Source organism: Crocodylus siamensis, chromosome 10 (genome assembly GCF_052110815.1).
Source record: "Crocodylus siamensis isolate JL-2025a chromosome 10, ASM5211081v1, whole genome shotgun sequence".
Classification (NCBI taxonomy): domain Eukaryota; kingdom Metazoa; phylum Chordata; order Crocodylia; family Crocodylidae; genus Crocodylus; species Crocodylus siamensis.
In genome coordinates this window covers 19,968,005-19,990,210 of record NC_143404.1, presented here as the reverse complement: position 1 = coordinate 19,990,210, position 22,206 = coordinate 19,968,005, and the positions used below count along the sequence as shown (strand labels likewise).

The following is a 22,206-nucleotide window of genomic DNA, read 5'->3' as shown; positions in this document are numbered from 1 at the left end:
TCCACCATTACTGCACTTCTAATCTGTCACTGTTGTGGAGAAGACTGGTTAATATTTGAGTCTGAGAAGCATTACAGGAACTGGAATTCTTAGCTGATCATCTTAATATTCCTTTTTTCTGATAAACATTATTTGATTGGTTTAGTTATATTTTCATACTGAAACTTTAATTTGGTAGCATTTGAGTTTTAATGTTGTATCCGCAAAAGGATAAGCAGAGTTTGGCTAAGATGAACCAAACCCCTCTCTTCTGGAACTTCCAAACTTGTAGAAATTCATACTATTGCTCTACTTTTGTGAATGAACTGTCAGCATTGTTCCCCGGTTTAGGGCCCAGTGGCCTTCAGCCCGTTGTAAAAGCTGGACCTATCACTGTCCATGATTCAGACAGTGAGGATGAAGAAGATAACCTGGGAACTTCAAGAACCTGCATTACTAACAGCATTGCACAGAGTTATTCAGATGGAGAAGAGAAAGTTAGAGATCCAGTGGAAACCAGAGAGCCCTCAGGTGAAAGAATTTGTACAGTTTGTTAAAGGGGTTAATATGGGTTGGGTTACCCTAGGCAACAGTTGCAGTTTGCTAATTGGAAGGTTGAAACTTAAGAGTCCAGTTTTCTTTCTCCTGCCCTTAGGTAATGATTGGTTTTGTAGACCGTTGCAACCTAGAATGGAACAGTGGAATAAGTACCTGTGACTCTGCACTTGCACGGTCAAATTGAGAAATAGAAGTATAGCTCCATGCTTGTATGTGCATTTTCAAATGCATCCATTGCATCGCTGGTTCACAGTATCATAGAAAAGTAGGGCTGGAAGGAACCTCTTTAGGTCATCTAGTCCAATACCCTGCCTGAAGCAGCTGATGTAATTTGGGGCAGATATGCAAATGTTGTCTGCATTAACATTTTGTTAAAAGCACGTACATTCATAAACAGCTTAACATTTGCTCATAAGCTTGCATCTGCTCATTTTTTATAGCTTTCTTCTGCTCATTCTTTAGCTAGGACTATTTCAAACAGGAAGAGGAAGTAAAAATTGAATTTTATTCTATAAGTAACTGCCACATGAAATACACACAGAGTTCTAGGAGTTGCAGTAGCTAACTGAATCGGATATTAAAAGTCTAGTTTTGTGGTGAGGTATAATGACTTAGTTTTCTCCACTAGCCTTTCACTTACTCAGAGCTGAGAACTAATTAGCCTGAAATATGATGTGAGAATGAATTTGGTGGCTCCCTGTTTTATAGCTGATTATAGCTCTGATGTCATCTACCTGGATTTTAAGAAAGCCTTTGATATGATAGCTCATCCTAATCTCATAAATAAATTGAGCAGCTGTGACATAGATGATTACGTGGTCAGGTGGGTGGACAAGTCAACACTGACCTGGAAAGATGGTGGGCAGTAGAGTTCCCCAAGGTTTTGGTCCTTGGACCATTGCTGTTCAGCGCCTTCATCAGTGATTTGGATGAGGGTGTGGAAAGCATTCTGTCCAAATTCGCGGATGACACCAAATTATGGGGTAAAGTAACCACACTAGTGGACAGGGAATGAATCCAGGTGGATCTGGACAGGTTGGAGAAATGGGCAGCACAGAATAGGATGCAATTCAACAAGGACAAATGCGAAGTGCTGCACCTAGGGGGAGGGAGTCACAAACACATTTACAGGCTGGGGGATGACCCTCGCTGCAGCACTGTAGCAGAAAGGGATCTTGGAGTTGACTCCAAGATAAACATGAGTTTTCAATGTGATGAAGTGATCGGTAAAGCTAACCACACTTTTGTCATGTATTAGCAGGTGCATCACAAACAGGTCCAGGGAGGTGATACTTCCCCTGTATGCAGCACTGGCGAGGCCATAGCTGGAGCACTGAGTCCAGTTTTGGGTGCCGCATTTCAAGAGGGATGTGGATAACCTTGAGAGGGTTCAGAAGAGGACCACTCATATGGTTAAGGGCCTGCAGGTAGAGCCCGATGAGGAGAGATTGAGGGACCTGAATCTCTTCAGCCTCCATAAGAGAAGGCCAGGAGGTGATCTTGTGGCCATCTACGAATTCACTGTGGGGGACAGCAAGGGATAGGGGTTCTCTGTTTATCAGGGCATCCCTTGGAGTAACTAGAAATTATGGCCAAAACTGATGGAGAGAAAATTCAGGTTAGACATCGGGAAGAACTTCTTTACAGTAAGGGTTGCCAGAATCTGGAATGGGCTTCCAAGGATGGTGGTGCTCTCCCCTACCTTGGGGGTCTTTAAGAGGAGTCTAGACATGCACCTGGCTGGGGTCATCTGACCACAGCACTCTCCTGCTTTGGGCAGAGGGTCAGACTCGATAATTTGTCAAGGTCCCTTCTGATCCTAATATCTATGAATCTCCATATCAGATCACTTGTCATTCTGGTACATGTTGGCAAGGCAGTAGTTTCAATGCAAGGGAAGCCTATAGAGTGATACAGTGCTGAGTTGAAATACCCTGAGCTAGGTTCAAGTCAGAATTGAGGTACATTTGGAAGGCTTTAAAATGATGCTGCTGGGAGTAGTTTGATTTAATAGGCTGAGCAAAGGGCTAGGACAATAATAAATTAAGCGAAGGTAGAAAGTCCTGAGTTCTGATGTCGGTTTTTACACTCCTTCTGTCTCCTTGTCTCTCTAAACTGGGAACAACATACACTCATCATTCCTTGCCTTTTGAAGTAGGGTTAATGGTGCTTGGCCTTTGAAGATTTAAAGTTCTAAGTTCTTATTTAGCTTCTTGAAAATATAGGATTAAAATATGTTCTTACATTTTGGCCTTTTTTAATTGGTTAGCTGTCCTGTGAAAGCAGTAGGTATGTGCAGCCAGTGTGTGCCTCCTGTGCTGCTGCATTTGCCTGGATGTGTGTCAGTTCAAATGAATGACTTAAGAACAGTGAAGGTATTCAGCAGCTCATAGAATTAAGTTTTAATTTCCTGTAACTTCAGAATGAGTCATAACTGCCAAACTGTAGGCTCTTGCTCCTGAACTCTAGCCTGCAGTCCATTTTAACTGGTGTCTTATGGAGAGCTGTTCTGCACTTATTGGAACTTCACACTTGGTTACTCAATTGTTCTCTCATGCTTAATTATTTTTTTTATCAGCAGTGAGTGGTAAAGGCAAGACTCCATTGAGGAAGAGATGCAGTGCTAACCAAATGGGCCAGGCAAAGCAGTTCCATGCTGAGGAGAGCAGCTGTGAGAAAGGCTGTCAAGTAACCAGTGAGCAGATTAAAGCAGATATGAAAGCAGCCAGTGACATGCCTGAGAGGAACAAAAACAAAGATTCTTACCCAGGTTGCAGTAATTCTACAGGATCCACAGGGGCCCCCAGCTCCTGCAGTGTTGCTTCTCCAAGCGTGGACTGTGCAAGGACAGCTAGTAGTCACTCTGCGGGAACCAGTCCAGCGGCCGCAGATGAATCTAGGCAGTGTGTCTGCTCCCCTTGTAAGAGTGAAGGCTCTGCTGAGAGAGACCATGAAGAGAGCTCTATGTACTCTAGGTGCTCCTGCTATAAGCACCAAGAACCACAAAGAAGGACTAACGGGTGCTCTGATGGGGAATGCCCATCCACTAGTGGGGCTTGCAGTCAAAATGGAACAAGTAACACTGGGTCAGATTTCTCACTTAGGACTCTGCCAGACTGTGGGCCTCCAGGAGAGGCAAGTGATGAGAGGACTAGTGGGAGTGTCTGTGGGCCTGCAACTGTGGAGGAGAGCACTAGCTTACAGCCACGGAGCTATGAGATGAAGTATAAAGAAGAGTATCCCCGCCGGCCTCTAACAAGAGCCAGAAGCAAACTGTCTCATGTCCCTTTGGTGTCTGAATCAGGTAGGGCCCCGCCTCCTCTGTTTATTTCAGAGTTACTCTTTCATATGGGAGCAGTAAGTATTTTTGTAACTCTTAACATTTCACATTACCCCATAAAACTTTGAGTTAAACCAGTAGGCCAGAGCAAAAGGCCATTTTGTTTTTGGCTTCATAAGTGCTTAAGTCCATCAGTCTTTCTCAATAATCATGAGTAATCTCAGTGTTATGTACAACATGTAAACAGATGTAATATTTACTACAGCTGAAGAACACTTGCAAGGTTTTGTTGGGTTTTGTTTAATTGTTCCCTAAAAAAGAAGACTTGCTTGCTTATTCGGGAGTTACTTTTCACAAGGGAAACATCAGGAATCCTGAAGTCTCAGCCAGTGGACAAAGATTAATACAATAATTGCATTAAATTATCAACCAATAACATGAATTGTAATTATTACTCAACCTAGCATGTACAGATATGTAAGACACCTGCATAGTGAGATCGCTTACTTAGGTGTGTGCAGCTTGACTAATGGATTTGTTGTAAAATGTTTTTTTCACAAAACATTTTGTACAGTACCTAGAATGAAAAGAGAAGCGATAGAAAAAATCTGAAATTTAGAATGGAAGGAGGGAATTTGTTGGTATCTCCTACTTCATTATACAAGGTTTCAGCGTCCAAGTAGCTGTAGATTCCACATTGGCTAGGCTGGTACTTGAAAATACTTTTTCCAGATACCTAGAATTCCTGCTTTGGGACATCAGGTAAAATGGAACAGCAAATAAAGGTGAAATTATAGAATCATAGCAGAGAGAGGAAATATCAAGTCATTGAATCGCTATTTCTGCTCATAAAGAATGATTGATTCCAACACTGCTTTTGCTAGTGTTGATCCAGTTAATGTCCCAAATACTGACAAAGCTTAAATCACTTATCCTAGGGTGCCTTTTCATGGTTAGATGTATCTCAGGGTCAAGAAGTTATGCTGGTACTCACTTTGAATTTTCTATTTCCTAATTCTGTTAAAACCTGTGCATTATTACTTCCATATTATACTAGGATATCTTCCCAAAAATAGTGTTGCCTGTTAAGCTTGGTTCTTGAACAAAATATCAGTTTCTTTAATTAAGCTAAGTGTCTTCATATTTCATATTCAGCAGATAACCTGATTGCCTGCAGAAGTCAGAAGTTAGTATCCCAAGTGCCTGCATGCGTGCACTTACTTCTGTAATCTCTGCAGTGTTTTTTCTGTATTACCAGGTATCAGCTGATGCTAGAGGCAGAATCTCAGGCTTGATGTATCCGTTTAGTTTTGTAGGGCTATGCCTGGATATTCAGGCCAATAACATTCCTTCTTTTTTGGCCATTATAATCTTTTTTTTTTTTTTCCTATCAGACTGGAACAAAACATTCATTTACATTTACTGTAAATTTGGCTTTTTCTTTACAAAACTAAGGACATTTTTCCCACACTTGGTTTGAATAAATGTTTTGCATTTCATGCTTTATTGTTTGTGGCTTATGTTCTGGATAAAAGTGAAATAGTGGTTTTTAGCTTCCATAACTTATTTGCGATAGTGAAACTTCTGTAGGTATTTGTCTTGAGTAATTGTTTAACCTTGTCTCCAGCATCTGAATATTAACTTGTTTCTTTGCTTAATATGGCTGATGAAAGAGTGAAATAATTACTGATACCATAGACAAGCCTGCAAAAGGGGGAAAAGTATATTGAAATATACAATACTCATTACACTGAGAACCTTAAGTAAAAGTGGTTTTGTCATTTAATAAGCATCTTATTGAAACCTGCCTCGGGATTCATTTTTTAATTGCATTTCACAGTTAAATTCACATTAAGTCCTCTAAAAAGATTATTTCCTTGCCTGGGTTGTATATCATGTATAAGTCAGCCTGTGTGATGTTTTCTTATGTTGCAACTAAGTGACTGTTTCACTGTGCTTATGGGATCTGTGAAACAGTCAGGAAATGCTGCCAAATGATGATACATGAGTTGCCTGCTCGATATAGGGTAATATAAACTTCTGATTGAATAATAATTACAATTTCATACGGCATATTCCAAGCTAGGAGTCCTCTAAATGATGCCCATAAATACTGCAGTTTGTAACCTGAGCCCTAGGTGTCTCAGTTAAAAGTGGAATGGTGGTTGCAATTAAGAGGCCGTTTTACATGACTGTTTTCTGGAGGTAGAGTCACTAAATAGTTTGTGTGTTTAATTTTCTTTTCTGTTCTTAGCAGTGGTATATCTGGCCTTGAAATAATGTCAGTGTATAACATCATGCCCTCAGGCTTACAGTGCTAGCATCTTGAGAACTTTTGTAACAATGCCAAACCTGACAAAGGTGAATGAAGAAATGGCATGTCACAAAAGCCTAAAGAAAGGGTAATTTGAAAAGCAGCACTCAGCAGTAGGTTATGCAATTTTAAGAACACTGTCATGATTAGTCGGCTAAAAATTTTTTTCTTGTTATGTCACACCTCTGCTCAGTTTCCTGAAAATAACTTCAAGTTTTTGTTGGTTTGTAGCAGAAGCAGGCAATAGAGTTCTGGGTATATGTGTAATTTTATTTATATATCTCTAATTCCGTTTTCCCTACAGTAATAAGGGAGTGCACAAATTATCATCTCCCTGCCCTGGATTTCAGAAGCCATCAGCTGTTCTTCTGTATCCTGTCCCCCTCCATTCTTACTAGTTCTGTTTCTGTGTACTGGCTGTCCAGTGAAATTTACCCATGTCCCATTTTCCTGAACACTTAGGAATTGCCAGACTGGATCAAACCCAGGGTCCATCTAGTCTCCGACAGTGGCCAGCACCAGATGCTTCAGAAGAAGATGTAAGAACCATGTAGCAGCAAATGTGGGATAAACTTTCCTTTCCCCTTTGCTCTCTTGTGCTCCTCCCCTTTCCCACCCCATAACACAGTCTCATTTTGAGTTTGAGTATTGCTAAAGATTGGCTTTAGCCCTGAAGCACGAGGTTTCATGTCCTTTTGAAATTTAACTTCTAACTATAACAAAAAATATTCATGTTATCCACGTAAGAGTATAATCTTGGTTAGTACTTGGCTGTCACATCATCTTGTGGTAACAGATTCTACAGATGCATTTTAAGGAAAAGTATTTCCTTTTTAGAGTTGACTTTACTACACTTTAACTTCATTGAAGGTCCATTTATTCCTGTAAGAGAAAAGCAGAAGCTCCCAATCTACCATGGCTTTATTATTTGTTGTTTTATATATTTTCTTATGTCCCCTCTTATTTGTTTCTTTTCTGAGTAATAAAACCTAGTCTTTCTTTGTATGAGTTTGTTTTTCCCTATGAGGATGATCAATTCTTGTAATACTTCTCCTTATTATTCTACGCTATCCTTTTTCAGACTACTCCTGTAAATATCACCATTTTTATCTAAAGGAATAAATAAAGTACTAAGTTAAGTACACTAAGCTTGAGTATTTCTGTGAGTAAAACAGCGCTTAGTCTCCTTACCTTGACTGTGTTCCTCTTTAAACTCCCATCCATTTAACAGAAAGGCTAAGTACATACGGTCAAACTCTGATGCTGAGTTGATTCAGTCTTCACAGGTTAATCTAAGCTGTGTAGATTGAACCAATAAGTGAACAGATATTCACTTTTGATTTCAGAAATGCAACCACATTCCTGCAGTTGTCCAGGCCAGGAGCTGGGAGGCATTGGAACGCTCCTCCCTGCTTAGCTGGAACAGACAGCTTACGGCAAGGCTAGCCCTCCCACTATGGGAGGCGGGTATTTACAGGGGAGGTGCAAAGCATCCTGGGATGCTGGGATTGAGCGTTAACTTGAATTTGGAGGGGATCTGGAACAGTTCAATAAACTGATTTAACCTAAATCAGTTAAGTCTGAAACTACGTCCATCCAGGTTTATCTCAAACCAGTTTCAGACGTTTTGGAAGCAGTTTGTGTGCACTGAACTTCTATTCTGTTACAGATTGGAACTGGTTTCTGATCACTTACACTGGTTAATGTGTAATTTCTCTCCCTAGTCAAAGGGTGTTTCTTTTAATTGAAATATTGACCTACTGTACTTGCAGAGGGCATTGAAATTTAATACATATTTTATAAATGTAATTTTTGCGTAAGTAGAAGGATACGACTACTGCAGAAAAAGTGGTGAGGATGCTGTTTGTTATTATTTCCATGTAGAATCTTGTGTTTTTAAAATGCAAATAAAGCAACCTTCCACATTTGATGTCAGGGCTTCTTCTGAAATACAGATCACTGAAACTTAATGAAACTTAATGCAAGGAGCTTCTGGGCACCGTCTGCCTTGCAGTATAAGGGAAAATGGAGAAATCTGTAGTGCAAATTAAAAATGAGGCAAACGAGATTTACAAACAAGATAAGTCTATTTAAAATGGCTAACGATTTAAAAGCCTAATAAGGTTAATTTATTATTGAGAAAATAACTCTTCATGGAATGGCATATTGTCTGGTGGTTAGAACTTGCTTCTTTTTCCCTGTCCCTTACAGTCTCTCGCTGTGGGACAGTGGACAAGTGATTGTGTCCTCACCTGTACATTCAGTTTAGATGGATTGAATTTGGAGTTCGAATGGATTTGGGCAATAAACCTAAAAATGCTTTTGGTGCAGTTGAAGGGTGTGGTTATAGTCAAAAAGTCAGCTCAGTCACTGACTCGATCCAGTGGTTATTTTGGAGAACCTTGAGCATTAGGATACTGTTGAAGGTGTTCATATAGGAAATGTTATTGCTTTTCACTTGGTTTGTAAACACAGGAGAGGCTTGCTTTAACTTTTTTATTTTTCTCCCCAGAGGTAGCCAAGCCAAAGTCTCGACAAACAGCAAAGCGAAAAAGGACAGCAGACAAGTCAACAAGCACTAGCGATCCTGTTATTGAGGATGACCATGTTCAAGTGAGACTTCTTTCTACACCTGCTATAGGGTTTTCCAGGCAGGGAAAAAGTATTAATATTGACACTACAGGCTTGTCTTGGCTACAGAGTCAAACAGACTTGTAAATAGTTTGGGCCCTAACTCAGATCCTTTCCACATCAAAATTAGTCCCAGTTGAGTGCTACCAGCTCTTGAATGACTTTCCACACACAGTGCTCCCAGTTCTTCCTGCATGCTTGTGTAGGACAGACATACCTGCCCACAGCTAACTGGGAAAGAATTCATAGGGCAGCGCAAGTTATTCCAGCTCTAAGGAATATGTTGTGTGTCCTCAGAGATAACTGAGTGCAGTGCCAATGGAGACTCAGCAGCTTCAGCTAATTTTGCCATAAGGTGATTTCCTTTCAAGCTAGGATAACTCAAGAGCGGTAAATTGCTCTTAAAGTGCTCATTGGTTTTTTGGTCTGTTTTATAATTAGAAGTTCTGTAAGGAGTATAGGAGATCTATTTATCAAAGTGTGACTAGCCTCTCTTAAAATTGCTCTATTTGAAAGTGACACTGCCAAATTTAAAAAAAGAGTATTACAATGAGTAGATACAAGTAACATATATTGCTGAACAGTTTTAAAACATGCTTTTCCTTCTCTGAGTGTGCTTTTAATAGCATTTGCAAATAATCGGTTCCCCCATGGCTTAATTGTTCTGTTTCTTTTTGTGCTAATAGTACAGTCACAAAATTTGCTGGATCTTTTTTGAAAACCTAATTATGAAAATGCAAATTGAATTTCTTTCCCCATTTCCTATTGTTAGTGCTTTTGCCCTATCTTTGTAATCTCTGAAATTATTTTTCCTCTGTATCTGCTTACTTTTATTTCCCTGACAGTGGTATCAGAAATAAGAGACTGAATGAGCTGTAAAGATTAAATTCCCTCTTCACTAAATAAAATTTCCTGTTTTGAGCCCCACTGATGAAATGCAGCATGTATAGGAGGTTCACATTGATTCTTCATGCTGTAACTGTTTTGCATTTAAACAAAAGATCAGTGTAATTGTCAACCCTCAAAAGCTTTCATGGACCACTCTACAACCTTTCCGTCCAATTCTGAATTGTGAGAAGTGGGAGGGTCGGTGGCCATAGGAGCTTCTGACTTGAGAGTATTTTTGTATTGAATCAATTACAGTTTATGGGAAGTATGTTTTGGGCCATAACCATGGGTCTAAAAATGCAAGTTAGTTTTAATTCATATTTTATGCCAGTGCTGATCAGCAACACAAGTCCTGCTTTTTCCTTTTTAGGGATATCTCAATTACCTCCATCACCTGTTCCAGGCCAGTGCCATTATTTACATTGGATAATATCCCAAATTGAATTATTTCCTAGAAGAGTGTTTCTCAATCCATGGGTTGTGACTCAAAAGTGGGTTGCAAGAATATGTGAAAGAGTTGTGAACAATCTTTAAAAATGGATTCTCCTTTAAAGGAGTTCCAGCCTGCAAGGGGCTGCTTGCGGGGGGACATTCCCCACAGACAGACACCCCCCCGCCCCATACTGTGGAGGCCTGGAGGTTGGGAGTGAGGGTCACTAGTTTGGGACTTGCCATTGATGTTTACAGATGGGTCCTGGTACACAAAAGCTTCAGAACCACTGTCCTAGAACATTTCTTACAGAATGGCCATTGCTGTTCTTGGCATTTTTCTCTTTAATCTTTTAAATTAATTTTGTATTCATCCTATCATGCAGATTTTTATTCTTAAATCATTGCTAGGTGCTGACTTTAAAATCCAAAAACCTTGTTGGGATCACATTGACCAATTGTGGAATAACAGACCTGGTGCTGAAAGACTGCCCCAAAATGATGTTCATCCATGGTATGTAGTTAATGTTGTCAAGGCACTCATCGAGTCTCTCTCTCTCTCGCTCTATTTCCCCAAGAACATATACTCTCTCCTCTGTCTACTCAGATTATATGTGTGTCACATTAAACATTCTGTAAGGCGATTGGGCCACTGCTCATTCCATTTTCATCAGTCTTTTAGGTAAATATTAGATTCAGTACTTGATAGATTAAGTAACTGAAGGGTATATAATGAAGTAAATCAGGGCTTCTCCATTTCAGTTTCTTAATTCTCTAGCTCACTGATTCTCAGCCAGAGTGATGCCAGATCCTTTGGATACCAAGAGGTGTGAAGAGATAAGCACAGTCTCAAGCTTGTGTCCTTGCCTAGCCTATCTCCCACTCCCTTTGCCCCCCACTGCTCTGCTACTCTGCAAAGATGTGAGCACTGTAATATATAAATTATTTTTTAAAAATTGGATCCCACTCGATTCACAGAAGCTATGGAGGAGTGCCTCAAGTCCAGTGAAGGATGCCTTGAGTCCAAAAAAGGTTGAGAACCACTGCTCAAGCTATAACAGATTTAGTAAAGGTTAATGTCTAAAAAGTAAGGAATGCAATATCACATGGCAGCAATCTAGCAAGTAAAGTTTTGCTTGGAATAACTGTAATAGCTGGAAGTCGATAAAATTAGTTGGAATGCCTTGTTTTTCCCTGTCACTTGTCTCTCTGTTCACAGAACTCCCAGTTATTTAACTGACACAATTGTGTTTTCCTTCTTGAAAGCCTAATATTCAAGACAGATTTATATCATATAATGTCACTTTGTGTATGTTACTTTAGTGCAAGCGATATCGTAGCTGTGATGATCCAGAAATTGTGGGAAGCCAGGATTTCTTAGGGTGATACCTTTTTACTGGACCAACTATAGTTGGGATAAAAATATCACCCAGCGAAATCTTGCCTCTTGTACATTTTCATGTTCTAATCTGCATGCATGTTTCCACCTAAAACAACAGGTCATTTACTCTGTTCACATCACCATCTGCACTAGCAGTGCCTCCCTTGCTCAAACTGATTAATTTCTCTGTGCAATAAGAAGAAACTGGAATTCGATTGCATAGATTAAGTTTAATCCACAGAGCTGTTTAGAGCACATGTTTGTGTTAACTAATCAGCTAAGTACAAGTGTTTCTAGACATGATAGGAGGAAGTGGATTATATCTGCATAGCTCTTTACCAATAAACATATTCCATTTTCACAGGTAGGTTGTTCTATAGAAGAAAATTTAAAAAACACATTAAATTTTTTATTTAAGCTATCAGCTGTATAAACACAATTCAGTAACTGTCCTTTATATAAATATTAGTTGCTTGTGTACTAAGTAGTCTGCTTTGCAAAACATTGAAAGAACATTCAGATCTAGTCTATTGCATGTTGTTTTGAATTTATTGTTGCTTTCAAAGCTTTGTTTGTTTGTAATTTATAGCTACAAGATGTCGTGTACTAAAGCACCTAAAAGTAGAGAACGCACCAATTGTCAATCGATTTGACTATGCTCAGTGTAAGAAGTTAAACATGGATCAGGTACTAGATCAAATACTGAGGATGCCGCCAGAGAGAAACCGGATCATTTACCTTCGTCCAATGCAGCAGGTACCCAGCCAGTTTTCAGTTAACTAGTGAAGAATTTGAAGCTCTGGTTACTTATTTTTTTTTTTCCACCTCTGCTCACTTCATTTTTATTTTTCACTCACTTCTCTTTTTGTTTTCTGGAAGAGAAATATGGTAGTCTAAGAGATTCATTTTCTTGAGACCAGACTATATTACCATCAGCTTCCTTCCTGCTTACTGCTTTCAGCACAGGTTTGAAACTTCATTACTCTTTTTAAATCTTGAATTTGTTACAGTCCCTTACTAGCTCCAAAGATGAAGTTCACTGCATTAAAAACACTGTAAAAAAGTCAGTGCTGTGCCATGTAACTAGTGGTTCATAGTATGCCATAAGAACAATTATTAGTATGCATGTAACTACACAGTCATTTACAGGCAAAAACAGTTGATGGTCTTTCTGAGTCAAGGTGGCTAAATAGGGGAATATTAGTTAACCTGTTGACCAGAAAGCTAGACCTCTACCTATAGTCCTATTCTTTGCTTGTAGTAGGCCCCGTGGCCTTATAAGGACAGAGAGAAGTCTCTGTTTAAAAATTAAGAACCATGGACACTGTGTGGAAAAATGAATGCAGATTAGGTCACACTTAATTTAAATTGGTGGCGCTTAGTTTACTGCATGTTACTTCAGCAAACTTGTTCGTTTTCCTTAAAAAGTGGACAGTCTGAGGTAAGACTGATAAGAGTTGTCAGGAAAGTCCTAGCTTGCTCTGCCTGTGCTTTGCTTACTTTCAATTTTTTCTCATTGCAATTTGTATTTATCAGTGTCTTTCCCCCCAAGTTGAGGTATGTGTCAGGTATGTACTGCTAACTAGAAACATACTTCTGCATGGTTGTAAGATATCATCTATATTTTCACAGGTTGACACGCTGACTCTGGAGCAAAAGATATTTAGCGGTCCTTACCCATATCATATCTGCATAATTCATGAATTTAGTAACCCTCCCAATGTGCGCAATAAGGTGCGCATTCGCAGCTGGATGGATACAATAGCAAACATTAACCAGTGAGTACTGCCTCTCAATAGATGTACGTCAGAGATGCTGCGTCAGTAGGTTATAGGCTAATATAGACTCAGTGTATCATTAGCCAGACAAAGAAGAATGCCTTGGCCTGCTGGTTCCCAGAGATAATGTCTAAATGAGAGGATGGGGTGAATGAAAATGTTGATTAGAGCTTGGTACATTTGGCTGGTTCCCAAGTGAAGGACAGCTCAATATTCTGCAGCCCTGACCCAAAACCATGCTAGCACTGTTGTAAACTGTAGTTTCTTGGAGCTTTGCCATAGAATGCTGTAGTATTTTTTTGCTGAGAGGGGCCTGAAGAATTTCTTCCAAACTTGGCACTCTGATAAGGTTATTTAAAAGACAGAGAGAGACTTAGTGACTCCAGGAGAAAGAACATTGGCTTTTCAACGAAATAGAAATGATGTGTTGCTTTCAATGTGATTGCTGTTCTGCAATATTCCCCCACAGCAGGAAATTGTATCCAGCAGCCCCTGACTAACCATTTCAGAAGAGGCTTTTCTTTCTTCTTTTATTTCTTAGAGCGGATGAAGGAAGTAAGGAAACTAGCTACCTTGTTTATTTTTGGAGACTTTATTTAGCTGTAGCTCTAAGGAATTCCTTACAAGTGGAAGGCATCATAGATGATTGTTTTATATACAGCACAGACATAGACAATAAAACTGTATTTTTCTCTAGCCCTATATGGGGTTGTACTTGAACAAAGGCATTTCACACTGGATCAGATATGCAAGTCCTTCAGGATTTAGCCCTTTTAAAGCAAAGGTTGTACAGTGGCAATTACCACTGTGCCTCTCATTTTTCTATAATTTCCCATCAGTGCCATCTGTAATTCTGTTTCTTGTCTCTAGAGAGCTTATTAAGTATGAGTTCTTCCCTGAAGCAACACGAACTGATGAAGACATCAAGAAATACACAAAGTACCCTTGGGGGCGTGATATTTACACTCTAGAAGGTGAGTCTTTTACAGGGCTGGAGGCTAATTCTCTGGCCTTTGCTATGGTAAATGAACTTTTTTTTCCAAATTACAAGAACAATGGCTAAAAATGACCTTGGATGAAAAGGGGGTTAGGCAGGTGTGGATTTCATGACATGGAAGTTGAGGAAGATCTTTGCCTGTTCCAGGTCTATCTAACAACATTAGACTCTTCCAGTTGAGAATGAAGGTTTGGCATTGGAAGCGCAGTACCATCATCCCAACTGTTTTTGTTGTTTTTAGGCATTGTGGATGGAGCCCCTTACTCCATGATTACTGATTTTCCATGGCTGAGGTCACTCCGAACAGCAGAGCCAAACAGCTATGCTAGATACGATTTTGAGGATGATGAGAGAAGTGAGTAACCAGCTTTAACATGTTGTTTGTCTCAGGTTGGGCCATTTTCAAATTCTTATGTCAGACGTAAAAAACCTTCTGGAAATGATACAGTACTCCTGAGGGAGACAACAAAGGCAGGGTGGACAAAGCTTGCTACTGAGCTCAAACACAAGGGACCCTCCTTGCATCACAGGTACTTCCTGACAGCTGGTTCTGCCATTGGACATAGTCACAGGTGTGTAAAGGACCCAGAGTAGGAGCCAAAATCTGGTTCTCAACCTAAAATCAGGACTATTAGTCAAGGGAGGGAAAGTTAAAACCCTGTTTTTAAGTTTAAAACAAGAAAAAAGGAAGTTGCTTTAACCAAATAACATGGACAAGTAGGAAAGGAAAAATAAGTTTGTTTTAGTGACTGGGAGTGCATTTTAAACCTAATTTTCTTCTGTAACAGCATCACAAGCCTTGGGAATAGGAGACAGCAGTAGCTATAATATATCTGCATTTCAGTAAGGCTTTGACACTCTCTTACCCAATATCCTTTTACGCAAACATGGGGAAAAGGTTGTAAAAGAAACTATTGCAATGTGGGTGCTCAATTGATTCAAAAACAATACTCCACAAATAGCTCACTCTCAGATTGGAAGGCCATATCAAGTTGGGTTTTAGGGTTTGTCCAGGTCTTATACTAGTCAATATTTCTATTAATAATTTGGATGATGAAACTCAGAGTCATTTACATATTAAACTTGCTGATGATACAAAGTCAGGAAGAATTGCCAGCACTTTGAAGAACGGGATTAGCATTAAGTATGTATTAACAAATTAGAGAAATGGTTTGAAATAAGTATTTCACTTGTGAAACACTGCAGTTGGTTAGGAATAATCAGCTGTACCAATACAACATGGTGAGTGACTGGGTAAGCAATTATTCTGTAATGAAGGATTTGGAATTGTAGTAGATCAAGAGCTAACATTTTTTAACATACTGTTATGAAAAAGTCAGTTCCACTGGTTGTATAAACAGGGTATCGGATCAAGAAATACAGTAGTCCTTTCACTTTTTACTTAAAGTTGGGTGAGCAAAATATAGCCTGCGGGCCAAATCTGGCCCACCAAAGAATTTTATGCAGTCCATGGTGGGTCCCTTAACCCTGCCTAGCCCAAGCTTGGCGGGTAGCCTAGGTCATGACATGCGCTGTTGGGTGCACTATGGGTCTTGGACAGTGTAGTAGCCTGACTCAGCTTTCCAGCGGCAGTGGCTGTTTCCAGCTGCCACTGCTAGTGTTTCTGTCAGCTAGACCTGGTCCCACTGCTCAGGCACCCTAGCCTATTCACCTTTCACCCATCACAGGGGTGAGCTGGCCAGAATAGGTGAGTGAGGTCTCCATGGAGACCAGTCCTGGACTCCCGTGGTCAGGGCACGCTCTGGAGGGCAGATGGCATAGGACTGTGGGCAGATGGGAAGCAGTGTCCGGGAGTGGAATGGGTGGTTGCGGCCAGGGCTAGGATTGCAGGGCGGTGACAACGTAGGTCCAAGACCAGAGTAGAGCCACGATCCACTCCCCACAGGGTTGATCATGACCAGCCTAACCCAGGCAGGGGGCAGAGTGCACACCTGTGACCTGGCCCTTGCTGCTTCCACCCCAACACAGATGCATATAGGCAGCCCCAGTACAATGCAGCTGTGGAGGAGCACAGCCTAGTAGCGTGGGGCAGTCTAATCTGGTCATAATCCTTCAGGGCTGCTTCACACTGCCAGACATGTGCCACTGCAGCTGCGCTGTATTGGGAAAGGGGCAGTAGGAGCCAGGTTATAGTGTGGGCTCTGGCGCACTCCCAGGTCAGGCTGGTCACAATCCATCCTGCAGGGAGTGGATCATGGTACTCCCCTGGCCCACACTGTTACTGTCCTGCGATCCTGGACCTAACCCTGCCTGCCTGTCCTGCTCCCAGATGCCGCTCTGCCCACTTGCAGCCCCATCCTATCTGCCCAGCTGAGCACACCCTGCCTGTGGGGGTCCTGGGCTGGTCTCCATGAAGACCTAGCCCATCTGTTCCAGCTGGTGCCCCAGACCAGTCTAGTAATCTACCACTAAAGGAGTTTTGGTGAGCTGTTGTGGGCTGGGCATGAGGGGGAGGAGAGTGCTGACTCAGCCTGCAACTGCTCACCAAAACTCCAGACATGACCCTTCAGCCCAAATAATTTCCCACCCCTGTGTTAATACTTCACATTGAATATTATGTCCAGCTTTGGGCAATGTGCTTAGAGCTAAGGGCTAATTGGTAAGAGTCCAGCGGACAGAAACACAAGTGATCAGAAGTTCATATCACATGAGCTCTGATGAAGATAGAAAGAATTGTATTTGTTTAGAGAAAATAAGAGAGGATACAGCAGTCTTCAAACATGGAATTGGGTTACTTCTAAAGAGTATTATTGTAAATTGTTTAAAATGTGTACTGGGAGTTAGGACAAGAAGTAAAAGGCTTACATTGCAAAAGGGAGGTTTAGGTTGGCTATTAGGAAAAACTTTTCAACTAAGGATTGTTATACACCAACATAAAATACTTAAGGTTTTTGTGGAATCTGCATAACTGGAGGTTTTTAAAAGCAGGGTAAACACACAGCTATCAGGAATAGATTGGCTATAGTAGATCCTGTTCTGGGTCAGGGTGCTGGACTAATGACCTCTTAAGGTTCCATCCATCCATCCTTATCGTCTGTGATTCTGTTATTGCTGACAGCCAATTTATTCCATGGTATGGCTACAAGTCTGAGTTCTCTGATGCCATTTCACCAGCACCGGTGAGGCTTCAGTTGGGAGTGAAATGCGTCAATTTTTGGATACTGTATTTTAAAAGGCGCGGAAACAAACTGGAGATCATCCATAGGAGAACAAAAATGATAAGATATTTGGAAAACATAAACTATGGGGGGAAAATGGAAACAAAGGGGTTTGTTTCCCATAGAAAAGATTGGGAGTACATAAGATTTTAAATAAGAATTGACAGTGTCAGAATCATTCCAACCTGTTGTGGTCTCTCTGAGTTCTTTGCAACAGAAGCATTGCTCTCTCATTTCTTCCATAGCAAAAGAAATGAGCAAAAGCTACGAGCTGGCATTTTCCCGTGGGTGCCTTGAGTCTGAGACTGAGAACCACTGGTCTAGAGAAACAAATTCTGCCTCAGAGTAGGGGAATGGGTTGGATGATCTGCGATCCCTTCCAGCTATGCCTTTCCATAAGTTACATGGTGAATCTTCCTAATATTTTTAAGTACAGTCTGAATGATGAAAGTACTGTTTTTAACTGACTAATGAGACTTTTAAGATACAGTTGTAAATCCAGGAGAAATACAAAGTTCAGCCTGCAGCTTCCTCCTCAATTTGCCTAGGATATTTTCAGTATGGTGATTGAAAACAGGGGCTAACAGGCTATGAATGACAACACTGGAGCACATTAGGACAGAGTTTTTATAATTGTTTTTTTGCTTTGATTGTTATAATGTTTTTTCCACTTACTATACTTGAGTCTTAGAACTATTGAAAGATCTGTCTTAAAAACCAAATATCTTTTTCTTTTATATCTGATCAGTAACTCTTAGACTTGCTCACAGGAGCTCTTCCTGTTTCACTTTCTCAGAAAGGTTCTTTATACTGTCTCAGTGCAAAGCAGGAATTACTCAGTTTATGGCTTTTATGATTTCCATAGGAAAACCTTTTAATTTATATCCTCTTCTTGCTGTAACTTCCATAGCAACTATTTATGCTCCACGGAGGAAAGGACAATTGTCTGCAGACATCTGCATGGAAACAATAGGTGAAGAGATCTCTGAACTGCGCCAGATGAAAAAAGGTGTGTTCCAGCGGGTAGTAGCTATCTTTATCCATTACTGTGATGTCAATGGTGAACCCGTAGAAGACGATTACATTTGATTGGACCCTCAAGTAGTCTCTGATTCTTTCTGTCTTCTGATTGGCACTGCCAGCCAGCAAAGAAAGCAGATGCACCCATTCCTGCTACAGCAAGGTGTCTTGGAACTTTACTTTGCAGTTGCCCTGATTCAGTTTGGAACAGAGTATGTAGTAAATGTATAATGCTAAATAAAACTTGTATACTAAGGTTTGTACATAGAGGAAACAAAAAACAAATCTTCCTAAAGCTGAGACTTTATTTCTTATGTTTATACAGTTTAATTTAAATTCCATTTTAATGAAGGCAGATAATTAGCAAAACCCAGAGAAAGTCTGAATTTAGCCCATACAATTCATAGCAGTATTTTTTGTTTGTTAGAAACACCCACACATTTGCTGTGTTCAAAAGAGTCATCGGAGTCTCTTTTAACCTGTGCCTTTTTCTTCTTAAGCATCTAAGAGTCCAGTCTGAGTAAACCTGCTGAACACAGTCTTTGTGTCTTGTGTGCATTTTTCAGGGTTGGGAAAGAATAAATTTAGAGGTGCTGAAAAAACTGAACCATGTCATTGATGTGTAGAAAGTTGTAATTATTGTTTCCTTTTTTTAAAACAAAATGCTCTATGATCTCTAGATTTCTTAAATAAATTTAAAAGCTTCTGGCCCAAGTTTTCATGCGTTTAAAGAGAGTGATTTAAATTCCAAAGCATTTTTGCCATCATTTATCTCCCCTAATTAGTATATTTGCTGACTCTTGGAGTATGAAAATAAACATTTATTTAAATATTGGTTGCACTTGCTTTAAATACGCATCTGTGCATAGCAACATCTGGTTGAAATGTTGATCTAATGCCAGAAGTCAGAGAGAAATGTAACTATTGGCATTGGACTGTGAGCACGAGGAACCTCCTATTGGGGTTCTGGAATTGGAAGCCCATTTTTTAATCAGTAAGCCCTCTGGTTGCATTATGCTGGTCACAATCACATTGTTTTTATAGATCTATTAAGTATTGCTGTTCTGTGTTCCCCTATATTTCCAGGGAGGCATTAGTCCTGTTTTTACTGTATAGCTTAAATACCATCAGAGATGACATTAATTATGTCTCCTACGTTATTCTATCTGCAAGACCCAGAATTTAGCCTAAGTTGAAGTGGGTGGCTTAAGGGGGCTGCCCGTCTGTCATGTGCTATTCGCAACATGCACTCACTAGCATCAAACTAGGGCTTGAGACACATTGTGGGTTTGTCAGCCATAGCAAGTAGAAACATGCGCATAGCAGTTACCTGAACTTTCCGTCGGCATAAACTAACTGCTGGTACTGTTGTTTTTTTTTAACATCTTGGTTGCAATGCAGCAAATGACCTCCCACCCTCTTTAAAAAAAAGAGGTCCTAGTTCATCTTCATTACATTCCAAGAAGATGCTAGCAATGCAGTCACAGAGGTAACTACAGCATGATGTAAAGATATCCAAGCTAACTGTGGACTGTGAGCTAACTTGGATACTGATAGTAGTTGGTGATAGTTTAACTCTTGGTATTTGGGGCAGGTTAATTTATCCCCCATTGATTTCTGTGCTGCCATAATACATAATCAGCTTGTGTGTTTCCACCTTGAGAAGTTAAGAAAGTCCACTGAGGCCTGGTCTGTACTTTTGGAATCCATTTACTGACAATTATGTCAGTAAAACGTGTGTAGGCGTGTGTATACCTGCATACCATTATGGACATGCTGATGGGCATATTGATGAAATTTATACATGTAGAATGGGTTACATTGGATAGCTGTTTTTTCTTCGTCAAACCATTATAACCAGACTGATACCTGTTTACATCTGTCTGCGCTAGGGGCAATTTGGTGCTTTAACTGCCAGCAAAATTAAAATAGTAATACCTTTCAGTTTAGACAAAATCTAATAATTTCCCCACATGTTTTACCCTGCATACATAAATGTCAGAGGGGTGCCCCCCCCCACTCAAAACAAACCTGTCTGGTATTCGGTTAGAGGTTTACAGTTCAGCAAAATATTTTGCTCCAATGTGTTTTCTACCATCTGGGTAGAGAGGAGATCCACATGTATATTAATAAGTTATCTTGTAAGATAATACATATTGGAGGTCAGATTAGAGGTGCTGTTATCACCAGGGATCCTGGTTTTCTCAGATTTAAAAAAATCCCCAATTTTCAGATTAAAAGAAGTAACCCAAAATCCACATTATCCATGATTAAAATGAAGCACTAACTATTAGTTGTGTTTCATTTTAATCAAGGAAACATGGATTTTGGGTTACTTTTTTTAAATCCAAAAATTGGGGAATTTTTTATCAGAGAAAAACAGGATCCCTGGTTACCACCAAATCATAAATTAGGTTCCTACATCAGAAATGATCTTGAGTGTGTTTAATCGCAAGTACTGCAGTAAGATGAGTTTTTAGGGGCGGGCAACAAAAATGATTCAATGTAATCTTTACTGAAATTTCTCCAAGTACAGGACAATTTAGTGAAGGATAGAACCAGTACACTTAATACTCGGTCACTATATTTCTAGATAATTATTCCGGACCTCTATAGAGCCTCTACTACTTTTTCAGTAAAACTTTGGTCATCTGACCAATCATTATACAGGAAACGCGTAATATTTTGTATTCATTATTTTTCTTTTTTGGTAATTGATGATACTGCAGGTAATAGATTATGTCCATGATATGCCTTTATAAATTGGGGTAATGGTATTTAAATTACTTGATAAATTCATAGTGCCTTTATCTTGGAGATCAAAATAGGACCCAGGAATAGAGCCCAGATGCAGGGCTTGGGCTGCTCTCCTGCTAGCAGGAGCTGTAAGTTTGAGTCTGTCCTCAGCCACTTTTTGCTGGTCAGAGGTGCATTGCAGGCTCAGCTCCTTGCGTGCCCAACCTAGCTTTCCCCCACCCCCAACCCAGCCAGAGCTTTGACCAGTTCCTGAGCCTGCCTGATGATTGCACCCTGTGGCTAACCCTGAGTGGGAAGAGGTGCTTGGAGGGTCCATGTTGCCAGGGGGGAAAGGAGGGGAGAGTGAACTATGCCTCAGCCACAACTTTATTTATTTATTTATGTATTTATTATAACATTTCCTTCCCTTTGGGCAATACTGACTAAGAAGAACAGTGCTGCCCACCATGGCCCAGCATCTTCATTGCTTTTGTTATTTAAGACTCAGAGGAGAGTGAAGGAAAGAGTTGTAAAATGAATGAACAGAAGTTGATATAAGAGAGGCTTTTCCCATCTCTGAATTTTTTGTAAATCCCACTGAGTAGACTTATGTTCCTGCTAAAATTATGAAGGCTGAGCTAGTTAATTCACCATTATGTTTCAGAGCTAACACTACAGCTAGATGAATGGGAGCAATTCACAGCCCTTGGAGCTCACGTACAAAATGAAGTGCTGTTGTAGTTCTCAGACTTGAGTGGAATTATGCCAGGGATAAAGTATCCTGTTCAGCACTCGGTCAGTTTACAACTGGGAGGTGTTTTTTAAATGAGCTGTAAAGGCCGGGTTTCCCTCACCCCAGGAAAAGCTACAATGTATTTTAGGGCTTCAAACCTATTGCTGCTTTGGTGAAATCCTTCGTTTGGAGGAGAGGGACTAGATGTGTATATGTAAAGGTTTTTATAGCACCAAATCAATTACCTTCAGCATGGAAGTATAGTAGGATTAGGTCACTGTCACAAGAGTCTTTGCGTCAGTC

At 40.2% G+C, this 22,206-nt stretch overlaps 1 protein-coding gene across 4 annotated transcripts in view; it reads left to right on the top strand.

The window, feature by feature from the left end:
* Positions 1–19,036, top strand: part of FBXO38 (F-box protein 38) — a 35,419-nt gene extending 16,383 nt beyond the window's left edge. For 2 of the 4 annotated variants that reach the window (XM_090064977.1, XM_090064975.1), the window contains exons 14-22: positions 331–510; positions 3,116–3,841; positions 8,644–8,744; positions 10,491–10,593; positions 12,050–12,216; positions 13,093–13,238; positions 14,109–14,212; positions 14,477–14,590; positions 18,325–19,036. In XM_090064977.1, the coding sequence (XP_089921103.1) occupies positions 331–510; positions 3,116–3,841; positions 8,644–8,744; positions 10,491–10,593; positions 12,050–12,216; positions 13,093–13,238; positions 14,109–14,212; positions 14,477–14,590; positions 18,325–18,503 (1,820 nt within the window). In that variant the 3' untranslated portion in view covers positions 18,504–19,036. The remainder of the gene's footprint in view (positions 1–330; positions 511–3,115; positions 3,842–8,643; positions 8,745–10,490; positions 10,594–12,049; positions 12,217–13,092; positions 13,239–14,108; positions 14,213–14,476; positions 14,591–18,324) is intronic. The other 2 variants (XM_090064978.1, XM_090064979.1) reach the window with 2 other exon arrangements.
* The last annotated feature ends 3,170 nt before the right edge of the window (positions 19,037–22,206 follow it).